Source organism: Ochotona princeps, chromosome 1 (genome assembly GCF_030435755.1).
Source record: "Ochotona princeps isolate mOchPri1 chromosome 1, mOchPri1.hap1, whole genome shotgun sequence".
In the NCBI taxonomy this organism is placed as follows: Eukaryota; Metazoa; Chordata; class Mammalia; order Lagomorpha; family Ochotonidae; genus Ochotona; species Ochotona princeps.
In genome coordinates, this window is record NC_080832.1 from 12,280,835 (window position 1) to 12,308,600 (window position 27,766).

Sequence of the window (27,766 nt, forward strand, 5' to 3'; positions counted from 1 at the left end):
CGCCTGACTTCCGGCTGCCGCCGGGTCTGGCGGCCCGGGCAGCCTGGCTATGCGGGTTCGCTGCGTGTGGGGGGCTGCCCGGTGTCTGTGCGGCCGCCCGGCCCTGGGCCCTCCCCGCCGGCCGGTCAGCGGCCGGGCCGCGGCGCTGGAGGAGCTGTTCTCCCCGGACGGGCCCCTGCGGTCCTTCCTGGAGCGCCAGGCCGGGGCTGGCTCCCCAGGGCTGGGCGGCAGGCCCCAGGTGGCGGCGGCCGCCCGGCTGCTGAGCGCCAAGGAGCGGGAGCTGCGGGAGACCGAGGCCCTGCTGCGCGGTGAGGCTTGGGTCTGGGGGGAAGAGCTGAGGTGGGGAGTGTGGGGTGAGCTGTCGGAACCATTTGGCAAGGGTGGCAAATGCTCATTATCCCGTTTGCAAACGGGACCGAGCCACAGAATTTTGTCAGCCGGGAAGGTCGCTCTCCGGCAGGTCAGATGTCAGCCCGGGGTTGGGACATTGAAGGGAAAAGGCAGGGCACTTCTTTAAGGGGCGTGTAAGTTACACGCTGGAGGAGAACAAGTGCGCGGCCGCAGAAGTGGGGGTCGGGTGGGGTGGGGGAAATTGCATTTGTGGTGTAGCTTAAACCGGCGTGCATGCCAGATGGATTTAAGGGTTAAGATGTGGGAAAATTGCTGCCAACAATATGCAACTCCGTTTAAAAAGCATTGGACAGTGTCACTCAGCAGATCTTGGGTTCTTAGCTGCGTCTCATACCCTAATAATTACCAAAAGTATGTGTGTATACACACACATACTATTGTATGTGTATTATGAAAGATAAATTATAAGATATATATATATAGAGAGAGAGAACTGCCTGTCAGAAGTTGCAGCCTGGTGACAAGTTTTTAAGAAGTTCTATAAACATGTAAGTGAATGAATTTACTTGAATGTGTTTCATAAAGTGCATAGTGTTGGCGGCAAAGACTGGCATTGAAGTGGGCCTGTAAAGGTAAGCAGGAGGTTGCCAGGAGGATCCGAAGCCGTTGACAGAGGCGGGAGAAAAGGAAGCCAACTGTGCAGGAACACTAAACAGGTGTGGGAGCGGATCGGGTCGTGGAAAGCCTCGGGCCTTCCCGACCAAGAATATGTGTTTATTGTTATAGGCAGTGGGAAGTGGGCGTGCTTGGAACAGAGAAGTGATGTGTTTTTTGAAGTAAAGTTCCTGTGGGGGTCGTTGCTGAGGACCAGAGCCGAGAGGCCAGTGAGGAGAGTGTGGGTCCCCACGGGGGAGAAGGGGCACTAAGCGGAGACCTTCTGAGGAACAGCACGTGGAATGTGTTGTTTTATATCCTGAGATGGATGAAGATCCAAAGTCCAGGAGAGCTCCGAGGCTTCTGGCTTCCACACGTGAACAACAGAGATGATGACATTTATGATGAAGAGGAGCTCTGTGCATCTTAGTGGCAGTGAGAGGAGGTGTCACTGGTCAAACGTGGAGCTGTTGGTCCACGCGCAGGAACTCTACAGCCTTGAGGTGACTGGTCAGGACATGGTCACCCAGATCAAGGCATCTGTGGCCTCTCTGGAGGGCATCGCCCTGGAGGACCAGGTGCTGCTCACGGCGCACTCTTGGGGGGTGAGGCCGTCCTGACCCCGTGTGGGGTGCAGGCACTGAGCGTGCTGGGGAGTAGTCCTTGGCTCTCTGGCCCCCGTGGGGAAGGCACAATGTCAACTCCTAAGGTGGCCAGGCAGAAGACAGGCCATGTCAGGTGGCAGATGCAGTACAACCGACTCTTTGTCAACGTGGTGCCACCTTTGGCAAGAAGGGCCCAAACGCCAGCTCCTATGGACCCCCGCAGCCCTGGCACCTGCTGTAAAGCCGCCTTGCCCAGAAAAAAGGGTAAAAAAGGAGGAGCTTTGTGTTGAAAGCCAAATGAAAAGTCTGTGTCAGAATGGTGTTCTGATAAAGATCTCTATATTTGTCTCGGAAGAAAACTCTGCTGACATTGGAGAAAAGTTAAGCCTTATCAGAGAGCACGAGTACCTGCTGAGTAGATGAGAAGACTCGCGGAATATTCCTAAGACGACTAGCAAGGCCTCAAAGGCTGTGTTTGACGAATAGCGGAGGAGAGAGCTGTGAGCTCAGGCAACGGTGGCAGCTTGGGAGTGGCAAGCCAGGCCGATGCGTGCCGCTGCAGCGGGCACTGAGCACTTGGCAGCCCCTGGCTCTGCAGCAGTGTGGAGGGCATCTTTTTAGTACACAGTGAAAGAGGTGCTTGGCTTCAGCAGTGTTGTCAACAACTGTTTCAATAATAAAATCATTCTAATAGATCATGAAATTCAGTAACAAGTTCAGAATTTTACAGTTAATAGAAATAATAATGAATCTATAAATTTGGGAAAAAGGATGACAACAGTTATGACAAGGAGTGGAAAGGCTTTTTTGAATAGAGAAACCATAAATATTTGGAGGAAGAAGGTATGAGACCCAAATAGGCAGGGAGTAGCTGGGTAGTCCTCATGTTGGTAGACAGTCTGCGAAGAGGAAGCGAAGATAGAACGGTGTCGCTGCCTGTGACTCTCCACGCCAGAGCCGGGCTGCCAGTCACCGCCAGCCTTCCTTCACAGACATGCAGCTAGGTGTTTCCAAGTCTGATGCTTAAAGAGAGAGAACATTTGTAACAGCCTGTCTTTCTGTATTTCTATATGCACGTTGCCTTGGGTAGAGAAATGAAGAAGTGTATTATGTAAGTTTACACTGAGAATTCAAAACATAAAGTGGTAGTAGGGGTAAAGTCGGGGGTGGGAATACTTTATAAAAATATTGTGTAACCAGTATATGAAATCTAATATTTTAGGTAAATACCCACTTTACACTAAGGGCTTGCTTAAAACAATAAAAACATTATCCTTTTTTGAGTTTGGTTTTATTGATGAACATTTGCTTCCCCTTCTGATCCAACTAAATGTACTCATTTGGTATTTGTTAAGGTGTTGTATGGATGTTAGAAATTATAGAGAAGTTTAACCAGGTTCTTTAAATTTTCCTGTAGATTTGCTTTAGTTTCACTTATACATTCTAAGTGCTTGTGAAAACTAATGTATACAATGCTAATTTTAGTTAATGGCTATTAAAGGCAGTTGACTTTATTTCCCCAGTAATGACACCAGCAGTACAATTGTTATCCCTGAAATCCGTTGGCAGTTCCTGGAAACATTCATTGTTGCCTTTTCCCCATAGATGAGAATGAAGACTTAAGGAAACTTGCCGAGAATGAGATAACTTTGTGTCAGAAAGAAATACTGCAGCTCAAGCAGCAGGTACAGTATCTGCAGAAACAGCCTCTGCGCAGCCGTCCGCTGGAGCTGTGTGAGAGCCGGCCCGGGCAGCTAGGTCAGCACTCCGCACAGCCGTCCGCTGGAGCTGTGTGAGAGCGGCCGGGGCAGCACTGCTTAGAATAAACTTTTTTTCCCAGCTTTATTGAAATAGAACTGACATAAATTGTAACCTTTTTTTTTTTTTTTAAGATTTAGTTACTTTTTTATTTGCAAGGCAGATTTACAGGGAGAAGGTGAAGTAGTCTTCCGTGGGCTGGTTTACTGCCCAAATGGCCACAACGGCGGGAGCGGAGCTGATCCAAAACCAGGAGCCAGGAACCTGCTGCAGGTCTCCCACGTGGGTGCAGGGTCCCAAGGCTTTGGGACGTCCTCCACTGCTTTCCCAGATCACGAGCAGGAAGCTGGATCAGAAGTGGAGGAGCCAGGACATGAACCAGCATGGATGCTGGGCTACAATGCAGAGGATTAGCTTGTTGAGCCACTACACTGGCCCCAGAAATTGTATCTCTCATGTGGTACACAGTATGATGGCTTGCTACATGGATACATTATGAAATAATTGGCACTATCAATAAATGGATTTTTATTTTTTATTTATTTTATTACAGTCAGATATACAGAGAGGAGGAGAGACAGAGAGGAAGATCTTCCATCCGATGTTTCACTCCCCAAGTGAGCCGCAACAGGCCGGTGCGCGCCAATCCGATGCTGGGACCAGGAACCTCTTCCGGGTCTCCCACGCGGGTGCAGGGTCCCAAAGCTTTGGGCCGTCCTCCCACAAGCAGGGAGCTGGATGGGAAGTGGAGCTTCCGGGATTAGAACTGGCGCCCATATGGGATCCCAGGGCGTTCAAGGCGAGGACTTTAGCTGCTAGGCCACGCCACTGGGCCCAATAAATTGATTTTTAAAGAAAGGCATTAAAAGGGAGTGTTCTATTTTTATACTAAAAGCGATTATAGAGCTCTCACAGAGAAATGGTAATGTCATATTAATAGGATTTTCTAGAAAGGCTTGTTTTTCTAATTTTTTTCAAAGGAGAGTAGGGGAAAAATGAGCTGCAGAAGTTATGGAGTGATAGTGAAGTGAAAGGCTAGTATAGCCTGCCTTGTGAATGAAAAACTTTTGTCCACTGGCTGGGAATCAGCAAGAAAGGAACATCCATTATTTGTTAATTGGCGACTCCGATGATTGTAATGCACAGGCTAGCGAAATAATGGAGTATTATCAAGTACGGCTTCCTGCCACCTGCATTGGGATTTGTGTGAGCGCTTCAGAACCGAGGGAAACCTGGATCTCATTCCAGCCTTCTCCCTTTTAGTTTGTGGTGGCCAGCTAGATCAGTCTCTCCAAATTTCATTTGACACCAGAAGATGGAACTGTTAGGAGTGCGTTAGCAGCACTTCCCAGAGTTAAGAACTGAAATGGATTGCTTCTCGGCCTTTTGGCCAAGATCAAGTAAAGCGCTGAAATGGGACGCTCCGCAGGATATCCTGCATGTACTGACAAACTGATACGTGTTGGTAGCTGGAACTGGTGGACCTAATCACAAGTTTTTATCCCAGAGCCCGTTATGGCGCATGTTTGTTTTGTAAGATCTATTTTGCTTTTATTTGGAAGGCAGAGCTATAGAGATGACGGTAAAGAGGAGACAGGCTTTCTCTTACATCCATAGTTCACTCTGAGTAACTGCAACAGGCAGATCTAAGCTGAGTCAAAGCCAAAAACCTGGACCAGGAGCGTCCTCCCAGTTCACATGTGGGCCCAGGGGTCAAGGCTTGGAGCCATCCTCTGCTGCTTTCCCAGGCCGCAAGCAGAGAGTTGAAAGGCTAAGTGGAGCAGCCAGGACACAACCCGGCGCCCGTCTGGGATCCTGCACCACAGACAAACTTAGCCCAGCATGCCATGTTGCCGGCCCCTGATAGTGTGTGCTTGAGTGTGACGTGTGGTGTCGTAATGGGAAAACTGGCCTGGGACATTGTGATGCCAGCCCTTCCAGTGACAGCTGCACCTTAGCAAGCCACTCACCTCTGAGCTGGAGTTAACTGTACGTGTGAAGTGAGAGCTTGGACCAGGTCATCCATAAGGTCCTTTCAGGTTCCAAAATCACATTTTCTTCTGTTTAATCAAGCTTATCAAATGCAATGGAGTTTGAGGCTTTCCTGTTTTCGCCATGCTGGGCCTTAAACTTGAGGAGGATAGAGTTGAGTCTTCTGTGCTCTATACACAAATATACCAGTATCCGCAAGCACTTCGTTCTTACTAACTGGACTGTGAGCTGCTAGCAAACACAGTGATTGCAAGGAGAAAGAAAAACAAGCCTGGAAGTTCTAGCTGAATATTACTTCCTTTATAATGTAGCGTAAGATTAATAGTTTCTTGAAGACATAGCATACGATTCTAATTGGCAAGCTAGTTGAACAGGTTAGCAAGGTTATTTGCTTAGAAAACTTCCATATTTCACAGTTCTGTATGGAATCACTTAGCTTCTTTTTTGGCAAGTTTTGACTCAGTCACAGAGAAGGGATGTGTTTCTGTTCACAGATCGTTGTACTTCTGGTTCCCTCAGAAGAAGCAGATGAAAATGACTTGATCCTGGAAGTAACTGCAGGAGTTGGGGGTCAGGAAGCAATGTTGTTTACTTCAGAGATGTTTGATATGTATCAGAAATATGCTGCGTTTAAAAGATGGCATTTTGAAACCCTCGACTATTTCCCAAGTGAAATAGGTCAGTAAACTGTTCGCTTTGCTTTGATAAAGTGTGGACCATTTTTACCTGTGTCCTAGGAAAGGAACATGAAAGATCACGGCTTAACTTGTAAGGATGCTTAAGGATTTTTATGACCATCATTTACTTAATTTTAAATGCCCCAAATATGTCAATTGTGAAATGGCTTTTAATGGTAATGGAGAGTCCAATACTGTGGCTTCAGCCTGCCTCACTGCATCCCATATGGGCAGTGTTTTGAGTCCTGGCTGCTGTAGTTCCCATCCGGCTCCCTGCTTACGGCCTGGGAGAGCAGTGGAGGATGGCATTTGTCCTTGGGCCCCTATATCACGTGGGAGAGCTGGGGGGGGCTCTTGGCTCCCAGCGTCAGATCTGATCAGCCTCGGCTTTGTGAGCATTTGGGGAGTGAACCTTTCCTGTTTCCTGTGTAACTGACTTTCAAATGAAAATTAATAAAATGTAAAGCAAGAAAATGTAATAGATAGTAATTTCGCAGGCTAATCACCACATGACTGATGGTCTTTCAAAGTGATCTTTTAGATGTTATGGTGTTATTTCATTAGCACCACAGCTTTTAGTTTAAGTCATCGTAAGCAGTAAATAAAAACACTGGATGTCATAGCACTATTGAAGTTTTTAAGTATTATTGTAGGAGTTTTAGAAAATACTTGGAAGATAGTAGATATGGTGGTCAGATGGTTATGAATTGGAGGAACAGGGAAAGGGTTCAGTTCTGGTATTTTCCAGGAGGCCTTAGGCACGCGTCCGCCAGCATCGGAGGCCCAGCAGCCTACAGGCACCTGAAGTACGAGGGAGGGGTTCACCGAGTACAGAGAGTGCCGAAGACGGAGCGGCAGGGCCGCATCCACACCAGCACGATGACCGTGGCCATTCTGCCCCAGCCCACCGAGGTGAGGCACAGCCCGCCTTAGCACAGCACCTTGAACCTGCAGTGACACTCAGAGGTCACTGAATTGAGTATCTCCTTTTGTACTCGGTCTTCCTCCCAGATTCTGAACTGCCTTTAAGAACCTATCCTATTCCAAAAATAAAAGTGTTGGGAGCACTGCACGTGTGCCCTGCCCTAAGATGATGCCTGGACCCTACTTCCTCTTGGAGACAGGTTTCAGGAAGTGCCTTGTGATTGGCCCTTTACTGCTTGCCTCAGGCGTGTAAGCTGATTGGAGGATTGAGAGATAGCCAGGGGCCTCGGGGGAGGGGTGAGGAGGTTCTCTGTGTAACGGAAATAACGGACTTAACTGACTTAACTGAAGGCTTCTGGGTAACGGATTTAACGGATAGGAGGGATATATAAGCCAGGGGCTTCTGCCCCAAAGGAGGGAACTGAAGGTTGGAATGAAAGTGCCTCTGAAACACTCTCCAGTATCGGGTGATTTCTTCCACGGGACGGGAGACACAGATATAAAAGTTTATAACAGGTGGCAATAACGGAGGATTTAAAACTAGTCCAGTTTTGCATTGTCTGTGTACTAGTTTTTCTGGACCACCAACATAGACTTTACAAGACCATCTGGTGAAATATTAACCCATTTCAGTTAGGACTGGTTTACTCTGTGGGGACTTGGCTTGGTGTGACAGGTTCCCCGGCTGTTAAAGCCAAAATTGTGTTTGAACAACTGTAAAGCAGCTGCTGCTTCATAACTCAGTCGCGTTAGAATGTATACATACTTTTACGGCGTGCCTACTTTACCTTATTCTCAGAAAGCAGGTTTGACTTACATTTATGTCATAACTTTGTTTAGAAGTTCTCTTGGCTGGCATGGGGTTAAGCTGCCACTTGTCACATGCCAGCATTGCATGTGAGTTACTCTGCTTTGGAGCCACCGCCTGCTGTTGCACCTGGGCAGGCAGGGAAACAGGCCCCGTTACATGACCCCTGTCACCCATGGGACACTGGTGGGGCTGCTGGGTTCTGGTTCTGTTCTCGTCATCTGTGAAGTCTGTAGTAGATGGAAGATTCCTCTCTCCCTGCACATTCCTGTCTGTTGCTGCTCTTTCAGATAAATAAATAAGTCTGAAAAGTTTTGTTTTGCTTAGTTTTCCTTCTGAAAAATGATAGGAAATCCTTCTTGGTTTCCATATTGAAGTATGACTGATTTGAGGAGTTTCTATAAAGTTTTGGGAGATAGTACTGTTTGTGTAATTGAGTTAATGGAGGCCTTTTCTGTAATTTTCCTTTGAAGCCAAAGCAGTTACAGGAGAGAGTGAAGTGGGATAAATGGCAGAAGCCATCCCAGTTACGGGTCACTTGGCTTAGGCACCTTTGGAGATCGGAGTTTTCAGTAAAAGATGGGAGACTGAATCCTTGTACCGTTTAATTCTTCAGCTGGCTGCAGGAGGATGTCACGTGGCAGGTCAGGAAAGGCCGAGGGAAGAGTGACTTTTACTGCCAGGCAGGTAGAGGGGTCAGAGTGGTCCATGGTTGGTCATGAAACACCTTTTTCTACCTAATACTTGTTAGAATCTTACTTGTGTTTGTTTTATTTGCAAGTAGAGACACAGGTCCCCTGTCACAGATCCCTCCCCAGATACCTGCACTCGAGGCTCTGGTGTGCATTGCACGTGTGCCGGTGTCTCATCTGCTTCACCAGATGTCTGTCCTAAGTCTACCTCTCCGGGGTGATTCCCAGGAGAGAGTGTCGTCTGGAAGTCGGGGCCCAGTGTGTTCACGAATCAAGTCTGTACCTTTGACCTCTTGCCTTTGTGTCTCCGTTTGCTTAATTCTACCTTGGATCATGGTAGAAATTTAACAGCATAAACCCATCCTCTAGTTATGCCAACATAGCCTTTCTTTTTTGTTCTTAAAATTAAGCTGTCTAGATCCTACATGAATTCTGACAAAGAGTTATAATTAAATTAGTTCTTGCCTTTATATAGTTGGGTATATGTAATTTTTAAAAATCTCATTTTTTCTTCTTACGTATAGATTAACTTGGTGATCAACCCTAAAGATTTAAGGATCGATACAAAGCGAGCCAGCGGCGCTGGGGGCCAGCACGTGAATACCACCGACAGTGCTGTGCGGATTGTTCATCTCCCTACAGGTGGGCACCGTGTGTTCACTTCAGACACGGAGGAGAAATTTCTGAACGACTTGAATGGTGTTCCAGAGAGATCGCTCTTTCATACCACACTGTTACGATTTATTGTGAAGCACTTGGTTTAAAGTTTGGATTTTTTTTTTTTAAGATTTTATTTTTACTGGAAAGGCAGATCAGATATACAGAGAGGAGAAGATCTTCTGTCTGTTAGTTCACTCCCCAAATGGCCGCAATGGCCAGAGCTAAGCCAATCCAAAGCCAGGAGCCAGGAGCTTCTTCCGGGTCTCCCACACGGGTGCAGGGTCCCAAGGCTTTGGGGCGTCCTCGACTGCCTTCCCAGGCCACTGGCGGGGAGCTGGATGGGAAGTGGAGCAGCCAGAACAGGAACTGGCACTCATGGTATCCTGGTTCTTGGAAAGTGATTTAGTTATTGAGCCATTGCTCTGGGCTCAAGTTTGGAATTCTTACTGGTTTTCCCCTGGCAGTTGCAAAGCCAGGAAGAGGAAAGGGTGCAAGCCCAAGGACATTTCCTAGAGTGACCTTAAGAGAAGGCGTGGGCTTGTCCTTGAAGGCGACCTGGTAGTAAGCAGTAGAGCTGCCTTGTTTTTAGTCAGAATGTGCTCTAGCACACTGGCTCTTGGCTTTTTGGGAGAAAAGGAAAACATGGACTATTTAGGGAAAAAGGAAAGGGAAAGGATTCACCTTGTTTTACATTTTATATTATTTTTTTTTTTCTTTTTAAGAATTTGCTCTCTGGGCCTGGCACAATCCTCACCTTGCATGCACCAGGATCCCATATGGACACCAGTTTGTATCCCAGCTGCTCCACTTCCCATCCAGCTTCCTGCCTGTGGCGTAGGAAAGCAGTCGAGGACAGCCCAAAGCCTTGGGATCCTGTACCCAAGTGGGAGACCCGCAAGAGGCTCCTGGCTCCTGGCCACAGATCGGTTCAGCCCTGTCCATTGTGGTTGCTTGGGGAGTGAATCAGTGGACGGAGGATCTTCCTCTCTGTATTTCTGACTTTCCAATAAAAATAAAATAAATCAAAAAAAGAAGAAAAAAAGAATTTGCTCTCTTACGCAAAAGCATATATGCATACAAAAGGCTTGCATATAATTATCTTTCAGTAAGTTTATACATAAACTTCTAGTATATCTGGCTAGATAGCTGGGCAACCAGTCTGGATGTCAATCTTTAACTTTCCAGCGTACTGTAAGTTAGAACTGTTTTTCAAGTGTTATTACAGCTATCTTTGTGTGATAAGGAGCATACAGTTATGGTCTGGTGTTGAAGTCAGCTGGCTGAGCCACTGCCTGCAGTGAGTCCTGGTTGCTCACTTCCGGTCTCACTCCCCGCTGATGCCCCCATGGCAGCAGTGGAGCCCCCACCACCCACGTGTGAGATGCAGAGTTCAAGGCTCCTGGATTCCGCCTGGCCAAACTGGCTACTGAAGACATTTGCAAAATGAACCAGCAAATGGAAGATCTTTCCTTCTGTAACTGCCTTTCAAGTAAATCTTCAACAATATTAAAAGTAGGGGCTGGTGGAGGCAGCTAGTAATCCTGTGCCTGTGGCTCCAGAATCCCAGATGGTGCCAGTTTGAGTCTCAGCTACTCCACTTGCAATCCCATTCCCCTGGGAAAGCAGCAGCAGATGGGCCAAGTCCTTGGGGACCTGCACCCAAGGAAGATACCTGGGAGAAGCTTCTGGCTGCTAGCTTCAGACTGGCTCGGCTCTGGCTACTGCTGCCGTTAGCGGAGTGAACCAGTGGCTGGAAGCACTCTCTGTCTTTAATTCTTCTGACTAAAATAAATTTTTAAAAAGCAAATAATAAAATAGCACATGCATGGCAGTCCTTGGTTATCAGAAGGAACACAGGATCTTTTACTGTGACCAGCTTAAGTAGGTCTATTTCCTATTAACTAGCAGTGGTTGGTGGGAGTGGCAATTGACATGGTTTTTGTTGTCTTAAATATGGAAACATGGGGCCCCTGCCAAGGTATAGCTTGTCAAGTCTGCACTGTGCTGGTGCATCCCACATGGGCGCTGGTTTGAGTCCTAGCTGTTCCACTTCCGATGAGCGTCGCTGTTGGTGTGCCTGGGAAGGCAGTGGGAAGTGGCCCAGGTCCTTGGGGCTCTGCGCCCATGTGGGAGGTCTAGAGGAAGCTCTTGGCTCCTGACTTCAGATCTGTAGCCGTTTGCTGTGTGAACCAGAAGATGGAAGATCTCTCTCCTAATCTCTCTGTAAATCTGCCTTTGAAATAAAAATGAGTAAATATTTAGTTTTTTTAGTTCGGAAAAATCATCTTTTAAGTTTTAGGGTGTTGTCTTACGTGATAGAATTTTAAACAATAATGGAGGAAAAATGGAAATCTTAAGGATTTTTACGTTTTCTGTACCTTAGTTTCTACATGTAGTTATTACTTAAATTATTCTTTAGTGTGTATGCCTTCAGTGTGTAAAACTGTGCAATAGCTCAAACTCCAGTTTTCAGTAAACTGTAAGTTGCTATTTAGAGTGTTCCTTTTATGTTAGAGTATTCTTTTTCTTTCTTCATAAAGGAAGAAGAAACAGGATGAGAAGGAAAAGAAGTATTCCTTAATAAAGAAAGAAGATTTTTCTATTAAAATTCTTTAATTCTCAACAATATTCAGGTATTGCTTCTGAATGCCAGCAAGAGAGATCTCAACTGAAAAACAGAGAGATGGCCATGAAAAAGTTACGCGCGAAGCTCTACAGCCTGCGTCTGGAAGAAGAGACGAGTAAACGATACAGTGCCCGGAAGGTCCAGGTACGAGTGCCGCCCCGTCAGGCCAGCTGCTGGGCCGCCGTGCCCTTCTCATTGCTGGGGGTGTCTGCAGAGGAAGTGAGCAGGTGGGACCTCTGTCTGCCTTCTAAATAAAGAAAGGATAATTTTAAAAATCCTTATAGGGTTAAAAATATTATTAAAAAATTCAATTTTGTGTGTCAGAATAATGAAACAAGAAAAGTAGCTCAACCCAGAGTAGTGCTTGTCTTGCAGGACTGACCTGTCTTCTGTATTCAGAGGGGCTTTTTCCCCCATACTTTACTGCAGTTACTAAGAAAGATGTTCTCACTTGCCCATCCAGTTTTAATATTTTCAAATGATGTGAGACTTTCCTCCTGGTTTCTGCTGAACTAGCTATGGAGCCCTTTTAGGAATTCTTCATTAAGGAAAATTCACTACCTTGTCACCACTCATTGACGCTATTATTTCACAACACTGGAGGGGTACTTTTCAGCTGCTTGCCAGGCACTGCGTGTGCACCCTCACTGTAGTGTTATCTGTATCTTCCAGACGGGGAGCGTTTGCAGTAGAGTAAGTTGGCAGAAGACAGAATTCAGATATGAATCTGATTTAAAGGCCCATATTTTTTTCTGCATCATGCTGCCATATCGTTGGAGGACTCAAAATGTTTAAAACATGGTTCTAGCGTGAAGACTTGCACTATAAGTGAAGGCTTTAATTTTTAAGTTAGTTAACCTTGCAAGTTTATGTTACCTGGATTCTAACTGCATCTCCCATCTGTTTTTGTCTGAATAGGTTGGAACTAAAGGAAGATCAGAGAAAATAAGAACGTACAATTTTCCACAGAATCGAGTCACAGACCATAGAATAAACAAATCAATACATGAGCTTGAAACTTTCATGCAAGGAGATGATCAGCTGGATGAACTGATACAGTCGTTGAAAGACTATGCTGATTATGAATCTTTATTAGAAATTATTTCCAAAAAAGCTTAAGTTGATTTGTTACTAATGCACCTAGGAAAGCGGCAGCAGATGGTCCAAGTGGCTGGCCACCTGCTGCCCACACTGGAGACCCCGCTAGGGCTTCGAGCTCCTGACTTCGGCCCGCCCAGCCTGGCCACTGCAGCCACTTGGAAGGTGAAGCACCAGATGGAAGAGCTCTGTCTCTCAACTGCCTTTCAAATAAATAACCTTTAACAACAGAAAGCTTCCACGAAAGTTCAAGCTAAAACATTAGAAATATGACAATGACTACTCGTTATTTAGGGTCCTGCCAGGAGATGCCATTAATTTGACTGATATTGTTAAGAGGATGTTAAAGAGAACTTAAACCACCGGGATCGGGAAGGTACTCCTGGACTAAGGTACCCCGGGAAAGCAGCCCTTGGAAGGGGCTCCACTTGCACATAGTTTAGGAGAGGGAGTGGGTGTGGGCTGCTCAGTGATGGGAACGGTCCCTGACCACAGCTGGCGCTCGCATGGCAAATGAGGCCTCTCTAGTACAAAACCTGAAACGCTGAGGGGCTGCTAAGCAAGACCATCGGAACATGAGGAACATTGTTTTATGTAATCACAGCAGATGTCTGTGCTAGGATTCTCCAGCAATGTGAAGTGTGAGCAAGGAAGAACTAATGATGCTGCAGTTCCAGGTTATAAGGCAGTCTGCTGAGAATATCTCTTAGAAGAGGCTGTTGGTCTTCTTTATTAGAGCCTTTGATCAAATAAAAGTCCCGTAGCATATATGGTGGACAACCTACTTTACTCAGACTGCCCTAGGTTCACTGTCAAAATCATATTCTCAGAAATATCCCCAAAAACGTAAGTATCTCGGTACTCATAGTCCAGGAAAGTTGACATACAAAATTAACCATCACGGGGCCAGGCGTGATGGGTCAGTGGCTAAATCCTTGACAGGATCACACAGGGGCACTGTTAGTGTCCCAGCTGCTCTGCTTCCCATCCAGCTCCCTGCTTGTGGCCCGAGAAAGCAGTAGACGATGGCCCAAAGCCTTGGGACCCTGCACCCAAGTGGGAGACCCAGAAGAAGCTCTAGGTTCCTGGCTTTGGAATGATCCAGTTCTAGCCATTGCAGCCACTTGGGGAGTGAACCATCAGACAGAAGATCTTTGCGTCTTCTGTAAATCTGCCTTTCCAATAAAAATAAATCTTAAAAACTCAAATAAGCATCATAGTGTTCAAGCCTTTTTGAGCTAACTGCTTCCAAGAGGATCTACCTTCCAGTACTTTAATGTTGAAATGGCAAAGTGCAATTGAGAGGGCAGTGATCCTGCCTAGGGGGGCAAGGTGGTCCTTAGCTTGGACCTTGAAATCTATATAAAAGTCAGATGCTAGGCAGGGCAGCACCACGAAGGGTGGGAGTGAGGATGTGTGGTTTACAGTTAATTGGCCAGATGGATTGCTTATGCAAGCATCTAAGTTCTGAGGACCATAATGTCCTGAAATATAGAAGGAACTCTTAACATTCTAACCAAATATTAAACGTATCTGGTTCAATCAGTGTCGCATTGTTTATTTAAACATCTTAGCACTTTCCCTTTAAACACCTGACACTTCCTTATTTTCTCTACAAATTATTTACTTACGTGTATTATAGAGCTAGCGAGGCCACAGATAACAAACATAAAAACAGTAGGATGCAACCATGTCCATAGAGCCCACATCATGCATGTAGTAGGCCTGCAATAAGAATTTGATGAAACAGGGCCTGGCATGGCAGCCTTGTGGCTAAATTCCTTGCCTTGCACAGACTGGAATTACATATGGGTACCAATTGGTGTCCCAGCTGCCCCCCTTCCCATCCAGCTCCCTGCTTGTGGCCTGGGAGGGCAGTCGAGGACGCCCCAAAGCCTTGGGACCCTGCACCTTTATGGCAGACCCAGAAGAAACTCTTGGGATCAGCTCAGCTTCAGGCATTGCAGCCACTTAGGGAGTGAACCAGCAGATGGAAGATCTCTGTTCTCCTCTCTGTAAATCTGATTTTCCAATAAAAATAAATTTTTAAAAAAGATTACTTAATTAAAAGATTGGGAAGACACAGAGAAACAGAGATCTTCCATCTCTTGGGTCACTACTGCCCTAATGCCTTGAAGCCAGAGCTGGCCTGGTCCAAAGCTGGGAGCCAGGAGCTTCTCCCAGGTCTCCCACGTGGGTGCACTGGCACAAGGTCTTGGGCTCTTCCTCCGATGATTTCCCAGGCCATTCCCAGGGAGCTGGGAATGTGGGGCAGGGGTCTCCCACGTGGGTGCACTGGCACAAGGTCTTGGGCTCTTCCTCCGATGATTTCCCAGGCCATTCCCAGGGAGCTGGGAATGTGGGGCAGGCAGGACTCCAACTGGCACCCAGACGGGATGCCAGTGCTACAGGTGGAAGATTAGCCTGCATTCCACCATGCTAACCCCAAAGGTCAGTCATGATTTAAAGCCAAGGATTAAGTAAGCTAACAAACCTAAAAGCACTCTCACACAATTCTGTTACACAACACGTTTGTCTTTCTACATTGTAATTTTTGTTTTAACTATAGCTAACAGGCAAAGCTTATTTTCCAGGGGCTCAGTGAAGCTCTCGGCTCCTCTCAAATTTCCTCTCCATGTCAGAAAGATGTGAATGAGACGAACAAAGACCATCTCTGAGGTCAAACAGGAAGGGAAGGAGAATGTAACACAAAGGAAAGGTAGTTGGTGGACTCAAGGTCCTGCACCCTCCCAGGCCCGATGCCAGCAGACTGGGCCTTCTGGCCTTCAGCCTTCTCCACCTGTTGCTGTGGCACTCCTGAGCAACCAGTCTCTGATGCTGTGTTTCCTTGGTGTGCGATTCTAGCATCCACATAATAGGAGCTGAGGTTTTCAAGTCCAACTACCAAATGAAATTCCTGATGGGGCCTGCTTTGTGCAAATCTGCAGCCTTGGATGCTGACGTCTTGTATCGGGGGACAATGTGGAGTCCCCACTGCTGTGCTTGTCATCCACGCCCTGCTGACACATCTGGAGAGGCAGAGCAAGGCGGTCCCAGTACTCGGCCCCATGTCACCCTCAGGACAAAGCCAGATGGAGCTACCTGCTGGCTCCTGACCTGGGCCTGGCTCAGTCCCTGTGGCCCTTTGGAGAGTCAACCAGCAGGCAGACCTTTCCCTGTCTCTCCCTAGTGCTCTGCCTTTCCGGTAAATAATTCTTTCAAAAATATCTTGCTAAGATTATTGTAATTAATGGCTAATGATTATTTTACAGTGCACAAAAAGAAGCTATTATAATATTCCCTCATCACTACCTCACTAAAATCTGTTCCAATAGACACTCTGGCAATGACGAAGACATTTGCTAAACTACATGGGAACTCTTCGAGGCCTCCTACAGAAGCCACAGGCTTCACCTGCTCTCTGCCCTGCCTCCTGGTTCTAGTCGGGCATCGTAGTCTTCCTCTTCAGGGAAGGCCCTGGGCATGGCCAGCTCAGCACTCAGACCTTTGCTCACGGTCTCGGAAGCCTTCCTGGCCGCCCAGGATTCCTGTTCCAAACCCTACTCCCTGGATCTCTATGGACATCGTCACCTTTCATAGCCTGCTTAATTGACTGAAATCGCCAACTGCCAATCTCCTTCCCATTGGCAGGCAAATCCTGTTTCTTCACAAGCCATTCAGGAGGTCGACCTGTGCCAGGGCAGGCGAGGCACACGCCTCAGACACAAAATGCAAAGGTGCTGCAGCTGCATTAACGAGCATGGGCAGGATACTACTGCGGCACTTCTATTAAAACATGTATTATTATTATTATTTTATATACAGATTTATTTGTTTTTATTACAAAGTCAGATATACAGAGAGGAGGAGAGACAGAGAGGAAGATCTTCCGTCCGATGATTCACTCCCCAAGTGAGCCACAACAGGCCGGTGCTGCTCCGATCCGAAGCCCGGAAACCTGGAACCTCCTCCAGGTCTCCCACGCGGGTTCAGGGTCCCAAAGCTTTGTGCGGTCCTCGACTGCTTTCCCAGGCCACAAGCAGGGAGCTGGATGGGAAGTGGAGCTTCCGGGATTAGAACCAGTGCCCATATGGAATCTCTGGGAGTTCAAGGCAAGGACTTTAGCTGCTAGGCCACACCGCTGGGCCCTTTGTGAGGCAGAGTTGCACAGAGAGGGAGAGAAGGAACCTACTGGTTCACACACAAATGGTCCCCGAGGGCCAGAGTTCGGCCATCTGAGGCCAAGGGTGCCACTTCCTGCAGGTCTCCCCAAGGGTGCAGGGGCCCAAGCATTTGGGCCATCCTCCTCTGCTTTCCTTCCTGGGACATCACTGCAACATTTTAACAAATAAGAATACAAAGACTTGTAACAGCAAAATATCATAACTTAAAGACAGGATCCAAACCTCCTAATCCCAGCTCTGCTTCATACAGTGCTTGCCCCAGTTTGCACTGAGCAGCTAAGCCAAATATTGACTATCTGAGCCTGGTAAGACGAAGAAAGGAAAACTAGGAGCACCCATGTGGAGACTTTGGGCGCTTGCACACTGCACCTTCACCGGGCTGTAGCCAAAAGTTGAGTTCGGGCAGTGCGGGACAGCACGCAGGTGCATATTCAAGGCACGCCAAGTACAGCATCATAGCGACACGGTGCACTGCGTCACGCAAGCCTATTAATCCTCAACACCCCTTTCTGCCATCACCGGTGCACGGGCCTCCAGCCTGCGAGGGAGATTCACTCTCTTGGGGGGTGGGGGACCGGAGGGAGACAGGCCCAGAGTCTCTGAAGCTTAGCGGGAAGAACATAAACACCACTTCAGAGTCCGCACACAAGCAGCACCACGCAGACCAGCAGCCCGCCCCGCAGAGCGCCCGCGGGAAGACGTGGCCCTCCATCCCGCCAGGACCCACCTCCGCCCGGCGCCACCTGCTCCCCGCCCCGGCGGCCAGGGAGCAGCGCGCAGGCGCCAACCCGCCAACGCGGCCGCCATCTGCGCCAGCGCAGAGGCCGCCGGCGGGGGCGGGGCGAGGGCGCGCGCAGGCGCAAAGAGGCGTGGTGCGCGCGGCGCAGCGAGGGCGCCTGCCGGAAGGCCTAGCTTCGCCGCGGCTCGTCGGACTCCCGCGCGCCAGGCGATGGAAGAGAGCTGGCCGCCGGCTCCCGGCACAGCTCCTCAGACTTCGGGCCGATGTTGGGACTTGGCGGGAGGCCCGGGCGGCGGAGGGGCGCTGGGCGGGCGCACGCATGCGCGGCAGGCTTGCTCCCCGAGCGGCGGCGCCTCCCCGCGCCCGCAGGCCCCGCCCCCCGCCGCAGGCATCCTTCCGGGCGAGCGGAGCAGGCGTCAGGGGGCGGGGTCGGCCTCGCCGGGCGGCTCCGCCCTGGCGTGCTCCTATTGGGTGCGAGCGCGGGAACTCCTCCCATCCGGCTTTCTATTGGTGCGCGCTTGCAGTCGACGGCTTCCATTGGGCTGCGCCGATTTGGGCACCAAATTCAAAGATTTTAAAAGTACCAGCTGGCGCGCCTTTTAAGTGCGAGCGAGCCCTGCAGGCCGAGCGCCCGGTCTGTTCCCTCAGATAGCAGCTCCTCCACCTGAGGCGGGACCCCTGGCCCGCTGGGATGAGCCTGCGCCCCTGCAGCTGCGTCGCACGGCCATCCTCCTGCTCCTGCAGCGCCAGCCACGCTCCCGTGACAGCCACCAGCCAGCTCGGCCCCGCGGAACGTGAGTGGAGGGGCGCGCCTGGGGGGCGAGGGGCACCTTGGGATCGAGGGGCGCCTCGGGAGGGCTGTCCCGCGAGGGGCCATCCCGTCCCTGCCCCGAGGGAGTTCGCGGGGGGCGGGCTGGGTCCTGGGTCCAGAGCGTGGGGCGCGTGGGGGGCAAGCCAGGTGCGCTGGGTGTGCACGGTGGGCTGCCGGGCTGGACTCCCCGCCGGCCCCGGCCCTGCCCTGCCCGGCCCTGCCGCAGCGGGTCGGGGCGAGCGAGGGCGCCCTTGCTCCCGGCGGGACGCACCACCCGTCCTCCCCGGCCTCCAGAGGCGCCAAGTGCCCCCTCCCGGGGCCCGGCGTGACGGGGCTGCGCCCCCACAGCAGCCCCCTGCCCGGCACCCCCTGCCCCTCGCGTCCCGCGGCCGGGCCGCGGAGCTGGCGGGAGAGCAGGCCCTCGGGGGCCGGCGGCGATCTCCCGCCACCACAGGTCCCGCGCGCCCCGGGCGAGTCCCATCCGCCGCTCGGGGCTGCGGGCTGTCTCCCTCCCGCCAAATCGGACCAGTCCTCCCACCCGCCACACCGCGCTGGATCCGACCTGGGGAGGACTCCCAGCCGCAAAACTGCGCTTTTGGGGGGTCGCCTGGGCAGGAGGACTTAGGAAAGAACCGTTGGGAACTGAGGGATTGGTGGTTTTTCTCCTGCACTCCCAGATGGTCCTTTATTCCAAAATGTGGAGTGGAGAGCCCCAAAGCACCTATTTTAGTCTTGTAGCTCTCTCCAAGCAAAAGGCAAATACATTTTTGTGGCTTCAGAGATTAAGAAAAAGTTGAACAAAAGTTCAGGCGAGGTAGTAGGTAGACTAATATGGAGGGCTCCCCCTCTGTACAGGGCAACCATGTCTACACTGAAGGGCCCTGGCTCTGTGAGGGCACGTTTTTTTTGAATTAACTTCAATTGTCCAACTGCTTTGCTCCTCAAAGCATCTGTTGCTTCTTGAATCTTTTTTCTTTTTTTCCATTTATAGGTATGAGAAAATGAAATAAGTTTTTTTTGTGTTTTTTCATTTTTTTCCTCCAAATATGGCTGATTTGACTTGCTGACCTTGAACCTCCTCTTAAATTAGACGTGCCAGGCCTTGGGCAGAGGTTGGCTTTCTATAGGGATTGGATGTTGTGGCGCTTAATTATTTAATTAACATCTTCAAAGATCTAATGGGACCTTTCAAGCCTTGTCCCCTGAATTAAGGTCATCAGAGCATCAGGTCTGGATGGGAATGTGGAAAGGAAGGTGGGATTTTGTACAGTTTACCATGATACCTGTTTACCTGTTTTTGTCCTGATTGAAATGAGTTGCTTTGAGTGTGTTTTTTTTTTTTTTAAGCCAATGTATAAACATCATTACCATTTCCACTTTAAGGAAAAATAAAAATGCTAATACAGCAGCCAGTCAAGGGTCTAAGGGGGGAGGTTTCATCTGAATTTGGATCGATTCCTGAATGTACTTTCCATAGTTCCATGTTTAAATGTGTGCTTCTAGGGAGTGTATTTTCCTGCTTTTAGATGCTTGATTTGCAACATAAAGCTCATGGGGGTTGGCTTATGAGTAATATACTGAAAATAAATTCTGTGGATGGGACTGTTGTGACAGGAACTCTGCCCGGAATTTAGTCCAATTTCATTTTCTTGGCCCTCAGTTTCCCATCTCAGTGAATGGCAGTTGTAGTGACAGGGTTCTTTGGTTTATGCCTACAATATTTGGAACCCAGGACTGGGCCAGGAGGTGGGGACTCCATGAGTCCCTTACCTGGGTAACAGGGACCCTTGTACTTGCGCCATCTGTCCCTACCTCCCAGGCAGGTCAGCATGAAATTGAATCCAAAGCAGAGTGGCCAGGGCCTCGAGTCCGTCAGCGCAGTCTGGTCTCGCGATCCCGGGCAACAGCTGAGTGAAGGCTGTGCTTGGCCCTAGTAAGCGACACGCGTGTCTCTGATCCTCAAGCCTTAATCCCAGGGCCTTTTTTTTTTTTTTTTTTTTTTTTTTTTTTTAAAGATTTATTTTTTTTTATTTTTATTACAAAGTCAGATATACCCAGAGGAGGAGAGACAGAGAGGAAGTGGAGCTGCCGGGATTAGAACCAGCGGCCATATGGGATCAAGGCGAGGACCTTAGCCACCAAGCCACACTGCCGAGCCCAATCCCAGGGCCTTTTCACCTTTTCTTCAAGGTTTGACCCGCAGTGTGTACCTGAATTTCTGTTATCTTCCTCTCCTCTGCAGTCATCCTGGACCTGGAACTCCCATGATAATCACCCCTTTTTAGAGCTCTTCCATCTGCTGGTTGTCCCCCAGTTGTCCCCAGGTGTCCTCAACAGCCCGGGTTAGCCAGGTCCAAGGCAAGAACCAGATTCCGTCTCAGTCTCCCACAGGGGCGACAGGGACCAGAGTGCTTGAACAGCTGCCTCCCAGGTTAGGTTAGGAAGCTGCGTCCAAGAGGAACTTGCTCCCTGACATTTTGGGTGGGATGCCACTTATCTCCCTTCCCCTCCCCCAGGGCCTGGCCCTAAAACATCTGGATAGAAACTGACCTGCTGTGCTACCGCCCTTATTTTAACTCAGGCTTTATAATCATCTGGGTGTGTCTTTATCAGGACTAGCCATTCTGGTTCTAGGGGGTGGGTAACACCACGGCTTAGTGGGCTGAGCTTCTGCCTTTGGTGCTGGCATCCCAAATGGATGCTGGTTTTAATCCCAGCTGCTTCACTTCTGATCTAGGTCCCTGCCTGGGGAAGCAACACAGAGGGTGGCTCAAGTCCTTAGACCCCTGCACCGGTATGGGGGACCCGGAGGAGGCTCCTGGCTCCTGGCTTTGCATCAGATAAGCTCCACCCATTGTAGCCCTTTGGGGAGTGAACCTGCAGAGGTACAGCTCTGTTTCTCCTCCCTGTAATTCTTCCCTTCAAATAAAAATAGTTTTTTAGTGAATCTTTAAAATAAAATACACTTTATTCTGTAGTTAAAGATGGCAGATGTTCTAGTAATTTACACTAGATCATCAGTCAGAATAAAACTTGAAAATGACAGCAATGGGATTTTTTTTTTTTTTAAGATTTATTGAGGGAATTACAGTGAGTGAGGTGAGGGCGGAAGTTCTGCCATCTGCTGTTTCTCTCCTCAGGTGGCTACAGCAGTTGGAACTGAGCCAATCTAAAGCCAGGAGCTTCTGGCTGGTCTCCCATGTGGGTGCAGGGTCCCAAGGCTTTGGGCCGTCCTCTGTTGCTTTCCACAGGCAGGGAACTGGATGGGAATTGGAGCAGATGGGGCATCAAACGTTTCTATAAGGGATTCTGATGCTTGGAAGAGGAGAATTAACCATTTGAGCCACTGCACCAGGTCCCATGTTACAGTTTCATAATTTATAGGATATTGTGCTTGGGGCTACTGGGAATAAGTTTGTGTGTGTTTAGGTTGAAGAGAAGGAAGAATAAGAAATATTGTGATTAAGAGTAAACGTCATGTCTCTTTGTAGGTTGTAAAGAAAGTTGCATCTTACCTGTCAAAATGAAGTGTGATTTTAATTGCCACCATGTTCATTCTGAACTGAAACTGGTAAAAACTGACAACGCAGGACGACAAGGTCCCTGCCCGTCTACATTTCCGCAAGGGTCATGCAAAGACTGCGCCAAAGAGTATGAAAGGCTCTCCTACGGCGGCTCTCCAGCTGTGAGCCCCAGGACTGCAGCGTTTGAAACAAAAAGCAAACCCTTGCATAACAAGGAAAATCAACGTGTACAACAGACACTTAATAGCTCCAGTGACATAGAAGAACTAGAAAGCAGCCGGCTCTATGAAGACAGCGGCTATTCCTCCTTCTCTCAGCACAGTGGACTCGGGGAACATGAAGAGGGCAGCCTTGCCCTGGAGGAAGATTTTGGTAACAGGTCACAGTCCTGCCTGATCCAGGTGCAAAGCCCGGGCCAGTTCCCCGACAAAAACTTGTTGCCTGTTCTTCATTTTGAAAAAGTGGTTTGTTCTACATTAAAAAAGAATGCCAAACGAAATCCTACAATAGATCGAGAAATGCTGAAGGAAATTATATCCAGTGGAAATTTCAGACTTCAGAATTTAATTGGCAGGAAAATGGGCCTAGAGTGTGTTGATATTCTCAGTGAACTCTTTCTAAGGGGACTCAGACATCTCTTAGCAGATATTCTGACACAGCTCAGTGGCATGGACTTAATCAAGTAAGTTGCTGTTTGAATAGATTGGCATAATCCCAGCATTGTTGTTGATGGCTAAATATTCCAGCTTATGCACAGGTTGTTGTGAGATTGTTACATTGCACTCTTTGTGTTGGTTCAAACACATTCACATCTTGGGGACTTAACTAAAACAGCCCAGCCATCAGCTGCTTCAGTAGTTGTGACTTTTTCCACACCTAAAGTTAATAGTTTCTGTCCTTGCAGAGCTATTTTTGAAGTTTTTCCAAAAGCTTTGCTGTTATTTGAAAGGCTTTCACAGAGAAAACGGCAGATACTGTGTCCTCTGACTCAGTCTGCTCTATAGGAAGAGCTGGGCTCTTCTGAAGCTGGGAGCTGCGCATGGCACATCCTTAAATCTTAGGTACCATGGGCCTGGCGTAGTGGCCTAGCAGCTAAAGTCCTTGCCTTGCATGTACCAGGATCCCATCTGGGCGCCGGTTCTAATCCCTGCGGCTCCATTTCCCATCCAGTTCCCTGTTTGTGTCCTGGGAAAGCAACCAAGGACAGCCCAAAGCCTTGGGAGACTCAGAAGAAGCTCTAGGCTCCTGGCTTCAGATCAGCTGAGCTTTGGCCATTGAGGCCACTTAGGGATTTAACCAACAGACAGATCTTCCTCTCTGTATATCTACTTTCCAATAAAAATAAAATAAATCTTTAAAAAAAAAAAATCTTAGGTACCCCAAGGAATTTAATGTATAGACAGTTGTAACTGAAAAATGTTGCTAATATAAACTGCATTTTTTGTACTGTTTCTTTGCTCATCTTAACATCTTTGGTGGTTTAATTATTTCCTTTATCATTTTTCTAGTGTATCTAAAGTGAGCACAACTTGGAAGAAGATTCTAGAAGATGATAAAAAGGCATTCCAATTGTACAGTGAAGCAACGCGAAGAGTTACTGTAAGTCTTTGTTGATGGTTTCCTTTTTTTTTTTAATGAGCTATTGCTACTCTTTTGCATTCAGAAATGTGGGAGAATTAGGAAAGAACAGTGATCTGGAAACCGTTGCAAGACATTTCAGCCAACAGAAAATAGAATACCCGCATTCCACTGGAGAATGGGCTCAACATCTAACCCCTGACTCGCGCTTCCTGCTGATTCGGATCCGGAGGCAATTGCGAAGGCCCAAGTCGGTGGGTTTGTTTTGTCATCCATGTGGAAAACCAAAGCTAGGTTCCTAGCTCCTGGCCTCCTGTCAGCAAGTTCGAGGTCTTCCAGGTCTTCATGGGCATCTGAGGAATGAACTAGCAGATGTACACTCTGTCTGCCCCTCAGAGGGAAGGACAGTCTACCACGTGCAATAATAGCACTTATGACTTATGGTTGGGGGTTTTTTTGTTTGTTTTAAGATTTATGTGTTTTTATTGGAAAGGCAGATTTTACAGAGGGGAGACGGAAGAAGCTTCCATCTGCTGGTTCGTTCCCCAAATGTCTGCGATGACCAGAGTTGAGCTGATTCACAGCCAGGAGTCAGGAATTCTTCCAAGTTTTCCACATGGGTGCCGGGTCCCAGAACACTGGGCCATCCTCTGCTACTTTCCCAGGCCATAAGCAGAGAGCTGGTGGAAAGTGAAACAGCTGGAACTCAAATGGGATGCTAGCACTTGGAGGTGGAGGATTAGCAGGTTAGCCAATGCACCACCTCCCCACCTTTTTTTGTGTGTGTGTATGCAAAGGCAGATTTTATAGAAGAGAGAACACAGTGGTTTTGTTTTAGGATTTTCAATCGCAGCAAGTCAGTAAATTTGAAGATTGGCATTTGTAGAAGGGAAAAGCATAACAACCACATATTTCTTGAAATCCAAATAAATATGTTTGGACAGACTTGGGTCTAAATTTTGCTTCTGCTTACCAGCTTTGTGTGACTTTAGACAAGTTCCATTTTGTTAACGACCTGGTAATAATAAAAATCTAAAAAATGTAAAATCTCTTCATAGCATTGAAGTGACAGATGTGGCCTGTGCCATGTACTGATTATGGGAAAAGTGACCCTTCGTTCTGCTGGTAGTACTTTGCTGTTTGGCCAGTTAGAAATCATGTAGCAGGGCATGTTGACTATGCGTGGAAGCAGGATCCTCAGTTTCTGGCTCGCTCTGTTTCAATCAGTAGATGGTAATGTGGTAAGTGAATGCACAGCTCGGTCTACTGCACTACTGTGTATCAAATTAGTACAGGAGTGAACGAATCTGAAGTCCTGTAACATTTTCTTGTTTAGGAAAACAGCATTAAGTTTTCACCACATGCTTCAACCAGAGAATATGTTATGTTCAGAACTGCATTGGCTTCCGTTCAGAAATCAGCAGTCCAGGATCCTCCCAAAAAAGAGGCCCAAACCAGTCAGAAGGGTTCTGCTTACAGTCGACACAGTGAATTCTCGGAGGTAATTTTTTGTTTAATCTGTACAATGGAAACTATTGTGAAACTATTGTTTAAAGGGTTTAAAGTGAGAAATGGGGGAAGTAAAAATCATGTCTTTCTGATGAAGCGTATTGGTTTGGCATTGTCCCTAAGTTCAGTGAGGTTTTAACTTTGAAACAGTAAGAAAGTAAAGAAATACTTTGTGACTTTGCAATTTCTTGTAAAACTTAACCGAGGAAGACAGATGAGCAGCGAGAGCCACATTCCAAGATTCGGAAGTGGATCTTTGGGTGGTGTGCATTGTAGATGCGACTCACATTCTTTGCGAGCTTAGAAAACCTCCATCGTGGAGTGCGTGCTTCGAGATAAAGTGGTGGGCATCTGACATTGATACAGCTGAATTATATGATAGAAACCTTTATTTCTGTCTGAAATGTTCTGTGCCATGTGAGTTGACAGGTACTGAGTACGTGAGAAAATGTAGTAACTTTCATAGCTTCAGTCTGAATGAGAGATAGCCACCTGAAAGTAAGTGCTGTGAAGTGATACATGGTTTTAAAAAGGGCCAGAGGTAGAAGGCAAGCAGCCTCAGCTCGAGCCCTCACCCCCCGGCACAATAGCCCCGCAGCTAAAGCCCTTACCTTGCATGTGCCAGGATCCCATCTGGGCACCAGTTCCAATCCCAGCAGCCCCATTTCTCATCCAGCTCCCTGCTTGTGGCCTGGGAAAGCAATCAAAGACGGCCCAAAGTCTTGGGATCCTGCACCCATGTGGAAGACCCAGAAGGACCTCCTCGCTCCTGTCTTCGGATGGGCTCAGCTCTGGCCGTTGTGGAAGTGAATCAGTGGACAGAAGATCTGTCTCTTCTCTGCATATCTGACTTTGCAATAAAAATAAACCTTTTTTTAAAAAAAAGCAAGCAGCTGCTCACTAGCCTGGGAAGAATTAGAAAAGATGGTATTTGTTGGGCACCGAGATGCAAGTAGCATTATGAGAGAAAAGAGCAAATCTAGAAGTAGCAGTTGACAAGTGATATCATCTCCTCTCCACTGAGCAGGAAGCAAGGGCAGGAGTTGCTGGAATTATACTCAGTCCTTCCGATAGCTTATATTTATGCGTATTTTTTTCCTTATAGGTTGCCAGGACCTTGAAAAAGAATGAAAGCCTCAAAGCCTGTATTCGTTGCAATTCACCTGCAAAGTATGATTGCTATTTACAGCGGGCCACATGCAAGCGAGAAGGCTGTGGATTTGATTACTGTACACGGTGCCTGTGTGATTATCATACCACCAAAGACTGTTCAAATGGCAAACTCCTGAGAGCCAGCTGCAAAATGGGTGCTCTGCCTGGAACTAAAAAAAGCAAGAAGAGTTTACGAAGGTTGTGATGTTTTATAAAAGCAACCAGACGACTAGATTTTAACTAAAAAAGGAACAATTGTGTTGTGATTCTCAGTTTTATGTTGAGGTCAGTGTAGAATGCAGGGATTTCTTCCCAGTGAAGAGAGAAAGTGCAACCTTTTAAAACATTTTACGATTTAATGTGAAAGGGTTTTAAATTCTCAATTCAGATCAGAAGATTGAATAATTTTAAGAAGAAACGCAAGAGTTATCTGATATTTGTGATTCCGAGAATAAAATTGAACGGATTGTATTGTGGTACATGAAGGCCATAAAATTTTACCTGGACAGTTAAATGTGAGTCTGATTTACCATGTACTAGCATTTGAGACAAATTGATTTACCAATTGAAATATCAGTTTATAGCATCAATTTAAATGTTGTGTCATCTTTCTTAAACGTTTATATCCATGTAAATATTTCAACACTCTTTGTAAAATCTTTGCATTTTTCCCTTTTTCTAAACTGTTTTAATATTTTTGTGTATGTGTAAATATTTCTATAGTTTATCTGTCAGACAATGTCTTTTGTATATATATATAATTTGTTACAAATAAAATTGCTATAACATTCATAATTAATATATATCGTGTGTGTTTATGTTCGGGGTTTGTTTATTTGGGAGAGATGATTTCGGAGAGGAGAACCATCTATTGGTTCCTTTTGCAAATGTCTACAATGAACAAACCTGATCCAGGAGCCTAGAACTCCAACCGACGCTCCATGTGGGTCACAGGGCGCAAGTCTGGCCTGCTTTGTCTGGTGCATTAGCAGGGAGCTGGATTGAAAGCAGAGCGGTGCTCACAGGGCATCCCAGACAGCAGCTTCGCTTGCTGTGCCACAACACCTGCTTTTTAAACAAGCGCATTAGGAAGCGGAGGACTATGTAAAGGCACTGGGTGGATTTATGTTAGGAATTGAAAGGGTTCCTTTGTCTACCTGATCCCACTGTTGCTCTAATTCGGTCATAGAGTTGGGTGTTGAAATTATCTCAATCACTCAATAAGACATAAAACAAATACCATATCTTGGGCCTGGCGGCATGGCCTAGCAGCTAAAGTCCTCTCCTTGAAAGCCCCGGGATCCCATATGGGCGCTAGTTCTAATCCCGGAAGCTCCACTTCCCATCCAGCTCCCTGCTTGTGGCCTGGGAAAGCAGTTGAGGACGGCCCAATGCATTGGGACACTGCACCCGCGTGGGAGACC

At 47.7% G+C, this 27,766-nt stretch overlaps 2 protein-coding genes and 1 pseudogene across 6 annotated transcripts; all 3 read left to right on the forward strand.

The window, feature by feature from the left end:
* The first annotated feature begins 26 nt into the window (after window positions 1-26).
* On the forward strand, window positions 27-12,952 carry MTRF1L (mitochondrial translation release factor 1 like). Of its 5 annotated transcripts, XM_004595469.3 has the most exons (7): window positions 27-308; window positions 3,216-3,295; window positions 5,855-6,038; window positions 6,786-6,949; window positions 8,986-9,103; window positions 11,755-11,891; window positions 12,666-12,952. In XM_004595469.3, the coding sequence occupies exons 1-7, from the start codon at window positions 50-52 to the stop codon at window positions 12,864-12,866; spliced, it is 1,143 nt and encodes a 380-aa protein (XP_004595526.2). In that variant the 5' UTR covers window positions 27-49; the 3' UTR covers window positions 12,867-12,952. The 5 variants fall into 5 exon arrangements, 3 of the variants coding, with proteins under 3 accessions (XP_004595526.2, XP_058519592.1, XP_058519685.1); XR_009245339.1 differs by lacking the exon at window positions 8,986-9,103 and having other exon boundaries at window positions 12,666-12,783; XM_058663609.1 differs by lacking the exon at window positions 12,666-12,952 and having other exon boundaries at window positions 11,662-11,775.
* Window positions 1,351-1,851, forward strand: LOC131483117 (ubiquitin-like FUBI-ribosomal protein eS30 fusion protein; annotated as a pseudogene).
* A 5,047-nt stretch (window positions 12,953-17,999) lies between the features above and the next one.
* Window positions 18,000-27,071, forward strand: FBXO5 (F-box protein 5). Its single transcript, XM_058670824.1, has 5 exons — window positions 18,000-18,562; window positions 22,071-22,785; window positions 23,612-23,702; window positions 25,018-25,182; window positions 26,296-27,071. The coding sequence occupies exons 1-5, from the start codon at window positions 18,460-18,462 to the stop codon at window positions 26,545-26,547; spliced, it is 1,326 nt and encodes a 441-aa protein (XP_058526807.1). The 5' UTR covers window positions 18,000-18,459; the 3' UTR covers window positions 26,548-27,071.
* Window positions 27,072-27,766: the final 695 nt, after the last annotated feature.